The sequence below is a fragment of the Euprymna scolopes genome, chromosome 28 (assembly GCF_053919585.1).
Source record: "Euprymna scolopes isolate OS-2025 chromosome 28, ASM5391958v1, whole genome shotgun sequence".
NCBI classification, from domain to species: Eukaryota; Metazoa; Mollusca; class Cephalopoda; order Sepiida; family Sepiolidae; genus Euprymna; species Euprymna scolopes.
Genome location: NC_136509.1, coordinates 84,529,894 through 84,545,695, shown reverse-complemented (window position 1 = coordinate 84,545,695; position 15,802 = coordinate 84,529,894). Strand labels below are relative to the sequence as shown.

Below are 15,802 nucleotides of genomic sequence, written 5' to 3'. Positions count from 1 at the left end.
ATTTGAAAATGAGCCATTGCTGAGAGATTATGTTTTTTCTAAAAATGCGCGGGGAAAATTGCAATGAATAATGGTTCGTTATTTGCGTGCGAGTGTGTTTGTGTGACTGTACAGAGTTACCTTCTCCTAAATGCATGCCTTAACTATAACCAAGAGTGCATTTCTTTCTCTCTCTCTCTCTCTCTCTCTCTCTCTCTCTGTGCTTATTAATAGTCTTACGTTACTACCTATGTGCCACCATACAATGTAAGAGTTAGACACAAGGTCAGTTTTTAATGTTGTTACATGATAAGGGCTGTCCCCTTTTCATGTAAGTATAAAAATAGAGAGATTTAGTTAAAATGAAAATGAAATAGAATAGACGAAATTCGAACCTCGTAATTTAGGTTTAGAAATAGATTACGAGAGAGAATTAGCAAATGGAATGTAAAAAACAAACCATTGTTTAGCTTAGAGATAAAATAGTTTGAAGAAAAGAATGTGCATTGTCAATTCTGTTATGAAAATTCAATTGAAGAATGCATCTATAAGATAATTTAATAAACATGTTTTTAACATATTGGAAATATAGGTTACTGGGAATATAGATTAAAATTCCTTTTGTAAACAAAGGAAAAAATTTTGGACACACATTTCCAGAACACGTGAAAGAAGACATGTTTTAACATGTGCATGACGTCATGAAAAATGGGAAGTTCTCGCTATAGTTAGAAACTTTAGAGTTAAGCGGAGAAACTGGGGGAGAGTCGGAGAGAGAGTCTGAGGACGACAGACGACAGTCCAGACATGGGATTCGAACATCTAGAAGCGAGACGGTCACCTTTGAAACATAGAATGTGAAACTTTGAATTCCTGAAAGCAAAACCACCGGCCGGTCCATGGAAATAAACCCATCATGTGTTTTTATAAACGTCGTCTTTGTGTTGTAATTCTACCAAAAGGTAAAGTGAAAATTGTCATTATATGTCTTGTATATCATGTGTTTTAAAATGTCTTTACATATCTACAATGTGAACACTAAGACTGTCTCAACTCTACATCTCATATCTGCACTTCTAAGTACGAACATTTTATATATATGAATCTCTTCATAACACGAACAATCTCTCTTACAACATCTCTCTGTCTAAGACTCAACAACATCCCTCTTAATAAGATTCACTAAGACTCTAAGACTCACATTTAATAAGACTCTCTCTTAATAAGACTCTACGACTCACACTATAAATAAGACCTAACAACAACAAGAAAAGAATAATCATAATAATAATAATGAACTATATATATAACAATGTGAAGCAAATGCAAAAATCACGTTAAAACTAATCAGATATTATCGATAAAACTTTTTTAAATACACAGACTGTGGTCATTTATTTATTTATTTCAAAAGGCAATAAAATGAAGCAATGGTTAAATTAAACAGTGGTTAAGATAATAAATCTAATTACCAACTACAATTTTATTTTCCTGTGTTTTCTTATGAGAAGCATTTTGCTCTAATGACTTCTTTCCTCAAACTGTTTTCATTTTTTTTTCTTTTTTTGGAGGGGGGAGGGATTCTCTTCCTGCTCCCTATCTCTTCGCCTGCATAAACATTTAGAAATTTGAATTCAATTCAATAGGAACGTAATAGATGAGTTAAAGTCAGAGTAGAAAAATCTCTCTGCTCTTTTTATTATTTTTCTAATAAAAACTATGCAGGGATCGAATCTCTACAAGGAGTGGTGAATGCTCTGACGAACTGCAATCACTTGTGCCCCCACGACGTGAGCACCCTCGACAAACCCGACAGGCTGCTAAATCCCAGCCCCCACACTGTAGAGATCCCTAGATGTAAAAGATCTTTTTACTCCAATAGTTTCTTCCCCAGAACCGCTAGACTCTGGAATTCCATTCCAGGTCCCTGCTTCCCCAACAGTACTGACGTGCAGAAGTTCAAGTGTAACGTGAACCGACACCTTGCTGCCCGAATCCCTACATAGTACCCCAGTAGTTGTTGCCCCTGATAGTAGCCCCCTACACCAAAGTGGCAATTTGCCTTGTTTGGGGTGAAAATGTAATAAAAAAAAAAAAAAAAAAAGAAAAAAAAGAGAACAAAAGGAAGTAAAAAATTTGAGCTGTCTTTCTCTGATGATATTGAGAAGGGATCTCTTGTATCCAACCATGACCACTACTTCTGCATTTGTTTTGCTTTTTGTCCATGAGACTTTCATGATTTTCTTCTTTTTTTTCTTTTTTACGTGGAGGGGGGTCACCGCTTATCAAGGCCCAGAGGCCACTCGAGGATATGGGTTAATAGGTATACATTTGTCATTGTGATTTTAGCGTAGTAAACATTAGTGGGAATTTTATAACTCGGATTACTTAGGGGGACGGTTCAATAAGAAGTTGTTCACGTTGGACTTGAAGACAATCAGATTGTAGTCAGCTGGAAAGCAGGCAAACGGAATAGAGTTCCACAGGGAAGCAGTTCTAAGAAAGAAGCCCTGTTTATGGAATCTACGTTTAGGTGTAGGCAGAGATAAAGAGTGTGGGAAATTGTTGATAGTGGTTCTGGAAAGACGAGTGTTTTTCGTGAAAATCTGGCGAGGGGGGACCAGAGATCGAAGTTTAGATGAGCACCTGCCATGAAAATAACGATAAAGCCGGGACAGGCTCGCTACGTCTCTTCTGTGGGAAAGGGGTTGCAGTCGGATGAATCACATCTCCACTGCTTCTAGTTGCTGTTCTGTGTCATTGGCTAGAGTCCAGCATTCGCATCTGTACAGAAGAATGTGTGTCTTGAGGTTTATCTTACTGTTGGTAAAAATGCTGTTTTAAGAGTTGTCTTAGATTGTCCAATTCTTTTTTTGATCTCTGCGTCACACTTGCCACCTGAGGTGATAGCAACAACCAAGTTATTTAAAAGTGTTTACTTGTCTGATTCTGTCTCCCTTACACACTACGTTGCATTGTGGTGTGACAGCTTTCTTCGAGATCACCGAGTATTCTGTCTTCTTTGCATTAATATTAATCTCACCTGTCTGTTTAAATGTATGTATGTATGTATGTATGCTTAAAACTTTTGACAGAGCGGACGAATTTTCACGAGATTGGTATCGTCTTGAAGCTCGACACTTCGGACAACAACTATCAAAAAATTGGCTGAAAACATTCATTTCTTCACCCTCAACTGGGCACTTTTCTACAGGGAGCGGTCGCTTATCTCACCAATATTTTCGAAAGTCATTGCCCCCCCCCCTTTTCTGATTGTCTCGCCTTAATTTAAACCTATGCCAATTCATGTTTTGGCAATGCACGCAACAGCAAACACATCACTTTTTTTTTTCACATTCTTTTCTGCCTTCACAGCATGGGTTCGAGCCTGCCTGCCTACTACCACTTTTTTTTTTTTTGCTCAACACACACTTCCAACACCCGAGCAATGCCAGGCACCCAGGCTAATCTATAAATATAAAAGCGAAAATGTATGTATGTATGTATGTATGTGTGCGTGTTCGCTTTTTCTGTATGTCTACAAAAGGCTTTTTTCAGAGAAGCGGTCGGTCGCTTCACAACTTTTTAAAACTTTTTATATCACATATAAATCGTAATATCTCACAGTTAACAATGAAGCTCGCCTGTCTATTTAATTTGCTCGATATTCGGGAAGATAAATATTCAATATTTGTCGCTCGTCACATGTGGGTTAGTCTTTTTCCTATAACATCTTGGGAAAATAAAAATAAAAAAAAGTGTTCCGCAGTAAATGAATACTATGCCGCAGTCAAACTTGACCTCATTAACTCATTAAAACGGGCACCTGCCAAATCCAAGTAATTAAATAAATTCAAACGTGTTTCCATTAGCATCTCGTGGTGGGGCAATGGTTAACGTCGCACTTATTTTTTTTTTTTTTCACACTTTAATTTACAACTTTGCCTCAAGGGTTCGGGCTTGATCCTCATACTTACTTTTTTTTTAACCCCCCCCCCCCACTCCCGGAGTTTCCACACACACCTCCAAACACCCGCGCAACGCCTGGGTACCCCTCGATAGTCTATTATATAAATCTCACCTGTGTATTTAAATGTATGTATGTATGTATGTATGTATATATGTCTGCCTAAAACTTTCGACAAAATCAACAGATTATCGCGAGATTGGTATTATTTTGAAGCCCGACCCTTCATACAACAAATATCAAAAGATTGGCTAAAAACATTAATTTCTTCACCCTCAACTGGGCACTTTTCTTTTTCTCGACAAAATTTTTAAAAGTTATCCCCTCTTTTCGATTGTCTAGCCTTAATTTAAACCTTCATGACTTCCGGTTTAGTGATAGACGAAACGGCAAAGATGTCACATTTTTTCTTTTCCCATTCTTTTCCTCCTTCTTGGTATGGGTTCAAGCCTGCCTGCATGCCTTCTACCTCTTCACTTTTTAAAAGTCTTTCTCCTTGCCACCTCATGCTTGCTGTCAGCCAACGTTTGCCTACTCTCGACTTTACACGTCTATCTTCCACAGCTTGAAACTTGCTTTTCTCCTTGATCATGTTTTTCTGCCCTTTTTTGTGACACAAGCTTGCACACACTTGCTAATTTGCATACATGCTTTAACGGCTGCTACTGCTAATATATTTGCAAGTCAGTTATCCTACAGCCACTGCTGCTTTTCTCACATGCGCTTATGATGTTTGGCAGTTTTTAAAGACTTTTTGTGAGAGTAATTTGTTCAAAAAAAGGGAGAGACCTAAAAATTCTTCCCGATAAAATATGAACTACAATATTATATGTACAATCACAACAATGGTCTCTACAAAATTTCAGTCAGTAATTTCCAAGAAAAAGTTGAAAGAACAGATAAAGAGAAATATAATAAAGAAATTTTATTTCACTTTTAGACAATTTATTAACAGCAAGTAATAAATTGTAATTTGAGAAATACAGGAAAATAAAAAAGACAATATTAAAAATTATGAAAAACAATAAGTAAATTTAATTATTTAACTATTATTATTACATTGAAAATTATAAATGTGCTAAAGTTTTAATCACACTTGGTTTAAGTAGATACGTGTAAAATAGTCTATAGAAAAAATATGACAATTTTTATTAAAAGAAGCTTATAATTATTTTTTTTATTTAGATTTCGATTTTGATTGTGTTTGATAAAACAAAAAAAATGTTCACCTCTAAAAAAGAAAAAATTTGTTAAAAAAATTAAAGTGAAAAATGTTGCTAGGGTGATTTAAAAAAAAAAAAAAAAAATCATTAAAATTTGCCGTTTGAGGAAATCAAATTTTAAAATTTCCTGAAAAATAATTATTAGTTTCCTGGAAGTAATTTAATTTTAAAATAATTATAAGTTTTCTTAAATTTAATTTACTTATAATTTAATAATTATAATTTCATTGAATAATAATTTAATAATTATAATTTGATTTAATTATAATTTAATAATTATGATTTAATTATATTTTAATAATTATGATTTAATTTAATTATAATTTAATAATTATAATTTAATTTTAATGTAATAATTATAATTTAATTAAATTATAATGTAATAATTATAATTTAATTTTAAAATAATTATAAGTTTTCTTAAATTTAATTTAATTATAATTCAATAATTATAATTATAATTTCATTGAATAATAATTTAATAATTATAATTTGATTTAATTATAATTTAATAATTATGATTTAATTATATTTTAATAATTATAATTTAATTTAATTATAATTCAATAATTATGATTTAATTTTAATGTAATAATTATAATTTAATTAAATTATAATGTAATAATTATAATTTAATTAAATTATAATGTAATAATTATAATTTAATTTTAAAATAATTATAAGTTTTCTTAAATTTAATTTAATTATAATTCAATAATTATAATTATAATTTCATTGAATAATAATTTAATAATTATAATTTGATTTAATTATAATTTAATAATTATGATTTAATTATAATTTAATTTAATTATAATTTAATTTAATTATAATTTAATAATTATAATTTAATTTTAATGTAATAATTATAATTTAATTAAATTATAATGTAATAATTATAATTTAATTTTAAAATAATTATAAGTTTTCTTAAATTTAATTTAATTATAATTTAATAATTATAATTTCATTGAATAATAATTTAATAATTATAATTTGATTTAATTATAATTTAATAATTATGATTTAATTATATTTTAATAATTATAATTTAATTTAATTATAATTTAATAATTATGATTTAATTTTAATGTAATAATTATAATTTAATTAAATTATAATGTAATAATTATAATTTAATTAAATTATAATGTAATAATTATAATTTAATTATAATCTAAATGTTAAATTTAAATAGATGTACACGCTTCTTTTTACTTATTCAATAAAAGGAAGTTAGGTAAAAAAAAAAAAGAAAAAAAAAAAGAACTCTTCGTTAATATTGAGTAATATAAGGAACTTAAACATAAGGAGCGCAAATATTACAGAAAGACAATCTTCTCAAAGGCGCTTTTATCAGGCAGCAATCAGAGGTTCCTTAATAGGCGGAATCTCCCTCCATATAATCCAAAACTGAAAGAAAATGTAAAAAAAATAAATTAACACTTCTGCAACATATAGCAACAGAGACGAGTTATCGACCCCTGTTCTTCGCAAGAGAAACGCCGTCTAGCGGCCATTATGTGAACCACGAATATAAACAAGTGTTTACGATAACGCAAAAATATATAACAAAATAAATAACACAAAAATATGAAAATCAAAGCATTTATTGTATAAAAAAATGTATCAAAATATAATTTTCATGGGTAAATTTTCAGATTAGGTCCACCTCCACGATTTTCTTTTAAATGACGACTTTTAAAGGTTTTCTGCCATGTTGAATACAAAAATCGCCTTGAAAATTTGCAGAGATAATTAGTTATTGAGATATAAAAAGTTATATTATGCATTGTATTCTTTGGCGGCCATCTTTGTTACGCACGTAGATTTGTTTATGGCGCACGCGCGTAAAAACGATGGCCGCCAAACAATAAAATGCATAATGCAACTTTTTATATCGCGATAACTACTTATTTCTGCAAAATTTCAAGGCGATTCCCGTATTCAGCATAGTAGAAAACTTATAAAGTCGTCATTTAAAAGAAAATTGTGGAGGTGGACTTAATCTAAAAAAAATACCTTTTAATGTATAATTTCTTATGATCTTTTTCGTGTGGGTATTAAAAATGTTAATATAAATCCCATTTGTATTCCTTTTTCGAACGTTTTCGCTGTACTCCGGCATTGCTAGAACAATCTGTGTATACTGCGACTTTACTGCGTGGAATGAGGTGGACACACAAAAAATGTTTTCAAAAATGTATAATATAACAAAAAGCGTCTTATATAAAAACTTTTCCAGTGTCTATCTTTTTTTACCTAATATATCATGGATTTCCTGGCCATGCCGGTTAACGTAACAAAGATGGCCGCCAAAGAATACAACGCATAATACAACGGCAGAAACGTTAAAAAATGAAATACATACGGGATTTTTGTCAATATTTTAGATTCCCATTAAAACTATTATGAGGAAAATGAAGAAAAAAAATAAAATAGAAGTTTGTGTCTTTTTTTATAATGTTTGTTTAAATGAAAAATGCTGCCAATTACATACACAATATATATATATATATATATATATATATATATATATATATATATATATATATATATATATATATGCAGGGAGTTTAAAGAGAGAGACAGAGAGAGAGAGACAGAGAGAGAGAAGAGAAGAACGAATTTCTTTTCAAACTGGAAATAAAATAAAAAATATTATAAAGACACTAAACATTTTTAAAAAATTTTCGGCAAGCACCAAATTATTTATTTTTATATAAAACACATTATTAGACCCTAAGTCTGAAATAAAACCCGAAAAAATTTAATTTTTATTATCTTTTCAACATTTTTTATTAGACTAAATGTACAATTACGGAGGCCGCCATCTTGTTTTGAAATTTTGGCCTTTCTAAGGCCAAATTTGGTCTTTTTTACGCTCTTGTGTGGAACCATGGTCTATGCAAGAGCGTTAAAAGGGTCAAATTTGGCCTAAAAAAAGGGCAATCTGGCAATCCTTACAAAGGCCAAAATTTCAAAACAAGATGGCGGCCTCGATTGTTGTACATTTAGTCTAATAAAAAAAAATGTTGAAGGTACTAGTGCACTTATTGATCCATGCTGAAATAATAACGTTATTTAAAAAGCCATTCTTGGGATTGGAGCTCAGACGAGCACCTGCCATGGAAATAGCGATAAAACAAAGACAGGTTTGCTACGTCTCTTCTGTGGGAGATAGGTTGCAGGGAAGAGAAAAGGGCATCCCCCACTAAACCAGGAAGTCTATTTTGTACTCTGTCAAGGCAGGATTGGCTGTTTTTAGCAGCTCCTGCCCAGATGTGGCAGCAGTACTCCATCCTTGGAGGTACTTGGCTTTTATATAGATAGAGAATTGCATCAGTAGTGAGATATCTTCTGGAGCGATAGAAGGACCCCACCATTTTCCCAGCGTCCCTGGCAACAGATTTGATGTACGTGTTCCATTTCAGATCAGGAGTAATGGTCAAACCCAGAAGTTTGTCAAAACATGGAGCCCCCCAAGACGAGAGCCATCCATTTCAATTGATGCCAGATGGGGATCAGAGTGTTGATGATGTAAAGGTAGAAGCTTGGTTTTGGATGCATTAAAAGTGACCAGCCACCTCTTCCCCCATTGTACCATGCGCTCAAGATCAGAGGAGAGAGAATTAGAGAGAACTTTGTCATTTACGGCCTTTGATGTGTTGCCATAGATGGTCGTGTCATCAGCATAGATGTCAATGAATGATTTAAGTATGTGTTTTGAGATATCATTGATGTAGATCAGGAAGAGAGTTGGGCCCAGGATGAACCCCTGCGGGATTCCAACATTAATACTGTGGGGCCTCTGATTTCTGCCCATCAATCACTACTCTTATGAACCTATCAGAGAGAAATGATTTAATGATTGAGAAAACATTTCCAGTAATACCGTAGCTGGAAATCTTGTGAAGTAGGCCCTTATGCCATACCTTATCAAAGGCCTTTGATATGTCAAGAGCAATTGCCCTGGAAAGGAAACCTTTGTCAAGAGATTCACTAATCCTATGTGATGTAACCGTTAGCACATCTGCTGTAGATCTTGCAGAGCGGAAACCATATTGCATGTCACTAAGAAGGCTGTTTCTGTTGAGGTGGGTGCCTACTTCTTTATTTAATATGGATTCCAACAACTTACTCATGACACACAGGAGACTTATTGCTCTGTACTGAGAGGGAGATGACTTTTCACCAGAATTCTTAAATACAGGGCATACTGATGAGGTTTTCCAGGGTGTTGGAAAGCACTTCTCCTTAAGGCAACGCTTAAACAGTTTTGTAAGTATTGGGGCAAGTTCTGGTTGAAGCTTTTTCAGCACTATAACTGGAATGCCGTCAGGGGCAGTTGCTTACTGGAATCAAGGTACTTGATTAGCTTGGCGACCTCACGCAAAGATATTTGTATGTTGCATAGTGTGTTGTTTGTTATAGGAGGAAATACAGGGAGTTGATGGTCATTGTCGCATAGGGTAGAATTAGCTGCAAAGTTCTTGGCAAATAGTCTGGCCTTGTCTGATGCTGACGAGATGACCTCAGGTCTATTGATTATAGTTGAGATAGAACGCACGCTTCTGTTCAGGATCCTATTTGTTATTTGCCAGAACTGGTGAGAATCAAGCCACTACTCAGCTACTTTGGATTTAACAGACTGAGCATATAGCTCTCTTGCATGTTTTATTACTCTTTTAAAGTGGTTGCTGGCAGTCCTGAAAGCAGCTTTAGTCTCAGTACATTTATTACGTTGGGAGCTATGGAAAAAGTGATTTCTGTGCGCGATGGCAGCAGCACATTCAGGGGAGACCCATGGCTGGTTGTTAGGTTTTTGTTGGAATTTTTTGGATGGTATGAATCAGTCTATGCCTACAATTATCCATTCGGTCAGGTCTGATACTATAGAGGACACATCCTTTTTAAACATGGAATGCAGAGGTAGGTCAGATATGAATGTACGGAAGCTATCCCACTCAGCCATAGAGTATCGATATACAGTACGGTGGAGAGGTACGTCTGAAGACTTATTACATTTCATTTTTATCTTAACTGATACAACAGAGTGGTCAGAGGATCCCAGAGGAGATAGAACGGAACATGAACACAGCTCGGCAGAAGTTGTGAGGAAAAGGTCTAGAAGGCTTGCATATTTACCGGGTGTATCGGGCACACAGGTGGGTTCGTGAACAATCTGAGTGAGGTCATAGGCAATGGCAATATCATGACAAAACCTTCCCTCGTCATCGGTTTTATTTGAGTGGGTCAGTCATTCCAGATTATGGACATTGAAGTCACCGAAAATGTCAATGTTAGCCGAAGGATGAGCAGACAGGATGTGGTCAATTTTCTCAGATATGCTCTTAAAAGATAGTAACCCCACTGTTGTGGGGGCAATAGAGGGCAAATATAAATGCAGTGGTGTAAGCTAGTGCAACCCGGAAGCACATATAAGGTAAATTAGGGTCTTCTCTGGAGATATCCCTACCACATGGAAAGCCATCTTTGATGTAGACACATATTCCATGCCCATGGCGATCTTGGGGGTCAGATTTAGATGTTAAGTTGGAGTATCCTTTAATTATAAATTCATCTAGAGAAGTGGTTGGCCCTATGCCAGTTTTACTTAGAAAGAATATGTCCGGTTTCGTTTCCTGTAATTGTGTTTCAACCTCTGGAAGGTTGGAACGTAGACCCCTAATGTTAGAGAAGGAGACCTGGTAGTAGGGGTCTACATTGGAGGATGGGATTCTAGGTTTATTCGTGTTTCTTTTTTGGAGATTTGTCATGATTGTTGAGGTTTTGGGGTTTGTAGAGAAGGTCGGTAGACTTCGTTGGAGCAGGACAGAGAGGGAAAATAAGAGAAAAAGACAAGAATTTTTTTTTTTTTGTGGTACATGATAAGGTAAAGCCGTAACAATTACCCACTAGTACGGCATCGAGAGGCCCTACCAGAAACTACTGTATGGTCCAGAATCCATTCACCAAATGGCAATACAGCAGCCCCAGTACTTTGCATCTGCTGATAGGACAGCCTCCTTAGTGGTTAATCCAAGGTTCGGGTCCCTGACTATAAGGCGGGTAACATCAGCCGAGATGAAATGTTTACCTCCAGCACCCTTACTAGTGACATGACCACAAGGATAGACAGACACATAAATTTCTAACATCTCAGGCTACTGTTCACAAAGTACTACCGACCTGGAAAGCAGCTTTTTCTTCACCTTTTGTCAGAAAAATCATTCATTGGAAATGAGAACTGAAGGACAAAAAAGGAGAAGCGAGAGTTACTGGAGCTGCCGATAACACATCCACATGCATTATCTACTCTCCGTTGGGAAAAAAATAAAAAATAAATAAATAAAAAGAAAAAGAAAAAGAAAAAGAAATAAATAAATAAAATAAAATAAAAAAATAAAAAAAGGTGAGAAAGACTTATTAATATCTACTTAGTATAAGTCCGTTGTCCCATTCCCGGCTTAGGATAGTACTTGATGATAGTCTCCCCTCCCATGTTAATGCATGAATACTTTTTGCCTTTATCTAGGTCGAGCTGGGATGTTAAACCGTTCCAGCTCCACCCCATAATAAATGTGCTATAATGGAACTTTTATCAAATTGAAAAAGTCTGGTTATTTTTAACTCGTTTAAAAAGCTGGTTAAGAAATAATAGCTTTAGGGTTTTGTATTAACTTTAGCTAGAAGTAATGCATACTTTAGAAGAAAAAAAAAAGCCGCGTGTTATTGAGCTCAGATAATATGCAAATATAATTTGGGAAATGTTCAATTTCATGGGATATTATAAATCAGTTTCAAAAGGATGAACAAACAGTGCAATGAAAAGATAGAAATATACATATTAAAAATATTTAGCCGGGCGAATAATTAAATTTGACCCAATAACTGAAATATCGCATACAAATTCAATAAATTAAAAATTAGTTTCGTATAAAAAAATAAAATCTAAATACGTTCAATCTAGTTTTAACCATTGCTAATATTATCTAAGAAAATAAAGGTAAATTTTCAGATTTTTTTTTTTTTTTTTTTTACACAGTGATCACCACTTATCAAGGCCCGGAAGCCACTCAGGGATAAGGGTTATTGGATTAGGTCCACCTCCACAATTTTCTTTTAAATGACGACTTTTATAGGTTTTTGGACTATGCTGAATACGAAAGTCGCATTGAAATTTTGAAGAAATAAGTAGTTATCGAGATATAAAAAGTTGTATTATGCATTGTGTTTTTTGGCGGCCATCTTTTTTACGCGCGTGCGTGTGCCATAAACAAATCTAATCACCAATGACTGACACTTCACGCGCGTAGAAAAGATGGCCGCCCAAGAATACAATGCATAATACAATTTGTTACATCTCGATAATTAATTATTTCTGCAAAATTCCAATGCAACTTTCGTATTCAACATAGTCGAAAACCTATACAAGGTGTAATTTTAAAAAAATTGTGGATGTGGACCTAATCTAAAAAAATACCAAAATAAATATTAACTAGTTATAAATAATAAATTAAAAAAGAAATTATATAAATATCATATTTAAGAATATTTAGCGCTTAGGCAAAGCCTCCTCTCCCCGTACTCAGAAGTCATTATTACACACAAAAAAAAAAAACTTACCCCTAAACTCAGAACAATTATGACAATAATGCAGATGATGCATACAATCGACAAAATAACAGCGCGATTCAATTCTGAAAGTAAAAAAAAAAAAAAAAAATTTGTAAATGTTTTATAACTTTGATCAACACCAGTTCTCGTCTCATTTCCAGACCCGTCTTGTAAACCGTGATCTCTAACCGTTTCGTTCTGATTTTTTCACGTAAGGAATTAATAAGATTAAATAAACCATCGCTTTTTTACCGTTACATTACTTGTGTTCAGGTTAACTGGCTAAGAAGATATGACACAAGGTTTGAAGATTGGGAGAATCAAGCCAGCATTAATTTGGGGGGAATTTTTGATGCTAGTGCAGAGAGTGATCCACACCATTTTTTAAATAGTATTTCCAAGTTTAATTAAAGTTTTATGATATGTTTTTTTATTCAATTGTAAGGTTGAAGTATAGAATAGGTACCCCATGTTAAGAATGGCTTTTTAAATGATAACGTTATTATTTACGTCCGATCACTCTCTGCACTAGTACCGAATTTTTGACACCCCTAACACAAAACTGCGAATAAAATATAAAAAAAAACTCGTAATTTCTCTTTTTAAAGTGGGTTGTTTATTTTCTTTATGGAATATACTTCCAAAATAAACTATTAAAGCTGTTTAAAAAATGATAGAAATATTATTTTTTACTTTTTAAAAAACAGTGTTTACAAAGTGCCGGCTCCTTCATTCAGCCATTTTTTTTACATAATGAAATCCATTGAATTTTACGATATATATTATTTTTAATTGGAATTCATTATTGAGATGAGTATTATTCATATTAATTTTTATTTATTGCGAACTATTATGGTAACCGCGACGGATAGGAACTACGAATCTCCCAACTGCATTCTCATCCTACCACCTGACGAAGGCCAGAGGAATAGTTGGCCGAAACGTCGTGAAACAACAACTAATAAAAATGAGAATAATAGTCCGCAATAAATGAAAATTAATATAAATAATATTCATCTCAATAATGAATTCCAATTAAAAATAATATATATACCATTCGGTACGGACCCGACCATGGGAGATCAGATAATAAATAAACGTGGATTTATAAGATCAAAAAATCCAACCTTGATTGCCCTTCAGGGCCCGTGGCGCAGTTGATAGAGACGTTGAATCTCTACGGTTCCAGATAAGAATTGTCTGAAGATAGCGGTTTCAATCCTACCCAAAGCGTGCCAGAGGTTTACTTGGCCAAAATGTGGTGAGACGACAACAACTACGGATGGCAGTGATTGCTGAGAATGCAGTTAGGCGATTCGAAGTTCCTATCCGTCGCGGTTACTACTTGACGAAGGCCAGAGGCATAGTTGGCCAAAACGTCGTGAAAAACAACAACCAATAAAGATGAAAACAACAACTAATAAAGATGAGAATAATAGTCCGAAATAAAAAAATAAATTAATATGAATTTTACAAGTTAAATATTTTTCAATTTTTAAACTTTAAAAATCTATCAAAAACTTTCTATTGGTTCAATTTTTACGATATTTTCAGGGTCAATGTGAAATTTTATGCTCTTTCCAATAAACCAAATATAATATTTTAGACAAATGTTTTTTTTTAATTCACCCCCCCCCTCCATTTTGAAATGTATATTAAAATTTAAATTAATTTACTCACCAAAGTTTTATGTATCACAAATTGAAGATAAAAGATCAATAAATAAAATATTCTAATTTAAAACAAACAAAAAGAAGTGTTTTTTTTTTAAATTTACCTGCAAAGTCCAAAGTGTAAAACCTTTATTTTTTAAATCACGTTTTAATATAATAATAATATACTGAGTAGTCATTTACTTCCTTCCTTTCTTCCTTCCTCAAAGAAAGATGCAACACAAGGTTGAAAGTTGGATAGAATCAAGCCAGTACCCCTAAAAGAGCACTCTGGCTTAAGAAAAATTGCCTAGGCAACCCTGTTGGCATTCCCATATCACAGTTTCTGTTGAGAACGAATCCTCGGCTGGTATCTTCAACCCAAGTCTCAAAGCAAACAAAGCAGCAAGGTAACAAACTATAATGGGTAGAGATTTAAATGCTTCCCACCACAGCATGATGTGACACAAGGTCGGAAAAGTGGGATATCAAACAAGCTTCCCTAAAAGAGGAGTATTCTTGCTTAGCAAAAATTGCTTGAGCATCCCTGTCAAAATTTCCTGGTTGGAGTGTCTCAGGCAGCAAGCAATAAACTTACCTCATCCGAAAGACGGAATCTACTACAAAAGTAATAAAAAGAAATTTAAAAAAACATATGCATGCATGTTTAATTTCGTCTTTTGTTCAATTTTTTGAGTGGGCTATCAGCGAATGCAAACTAACAAATTTAATCAAAATGCAAAAAATTCAACAGTTAAATAATGTTAATAAGTGCTCAGTAAATCCATCCCCCTTATTGGAAACATTGAAGGGAGGGATGAAACCAAATTATTGCCAGTATGTTTAGGGGAGGTTCTATTTTTTCTTTTTTAATATTTTAAGCAGATTTGACACTAAGCTACCAGATTTTTATGGGTCGCTCGGTTTCTAATATAACGTAAGTAGATCTAGATGTTTATAACTTATGATAAAACTTGTGGAATATGCACTGTTTTACGGTTATTGTAAAAATGGAACGGAAACTTAAATTTCGCTCTGTTTTAATCTTTTTTTAATTCAGTCCCTCCCCCCAATGAATATAATCAAAAGAATAACATTCAACAATTGTATTTTATATATATAAAACACGAAATATTTAAAAAAAAAAAAAAATTATTAATGCAAGGGAAATAATTCCATTTTTAAACGAAAAAAAGTCAGTTTGGTATATCTTTGTGTTATTTTTTACATAAGTCCAACTTACCGTTCACATTGAAAATGTCGACATTTATAGGTTATCGGGTACGTTTACAACAAATAAACACACCAATCTACCCATGTTAAGAATGGCTCCCGGAATAGACACCCTCAACCTCCCCATG

At 33.4% G+C, this 15,802-nt stretch overlaps 1 protein-coding gene across 1 annotated transcript in view; it reads right to left on the bottom strand.

Annotated features, from left to right (window-relative positions):
* Positions 1-6,412: 6,412 nt before the first annotated feature.
* The window catches only part of LOC145249709 (uncharacterized), a 64,170-nt gene continuing 54,780 nt past the window's right edge, over positions 6,413-15,802 (bottom strand). The window contains exons 5-6 of the mRNA XM_080111588.1: positions 12,799-12,872; positions 6,413-6,582 (exon numbers count right to left, since the gene is read on the bottom strand). Of these exons, the coding sequence (XP_079967714.1) occupies positions 6,526-6,582; positions 12,799-12,872 (131 nt within the window). The 3' untranslated portion in view covers positions 6,413-6,525. The remainder of the gene's footprint in view (positions 6,583-12,798; positions 12,873-15,802) is intronic.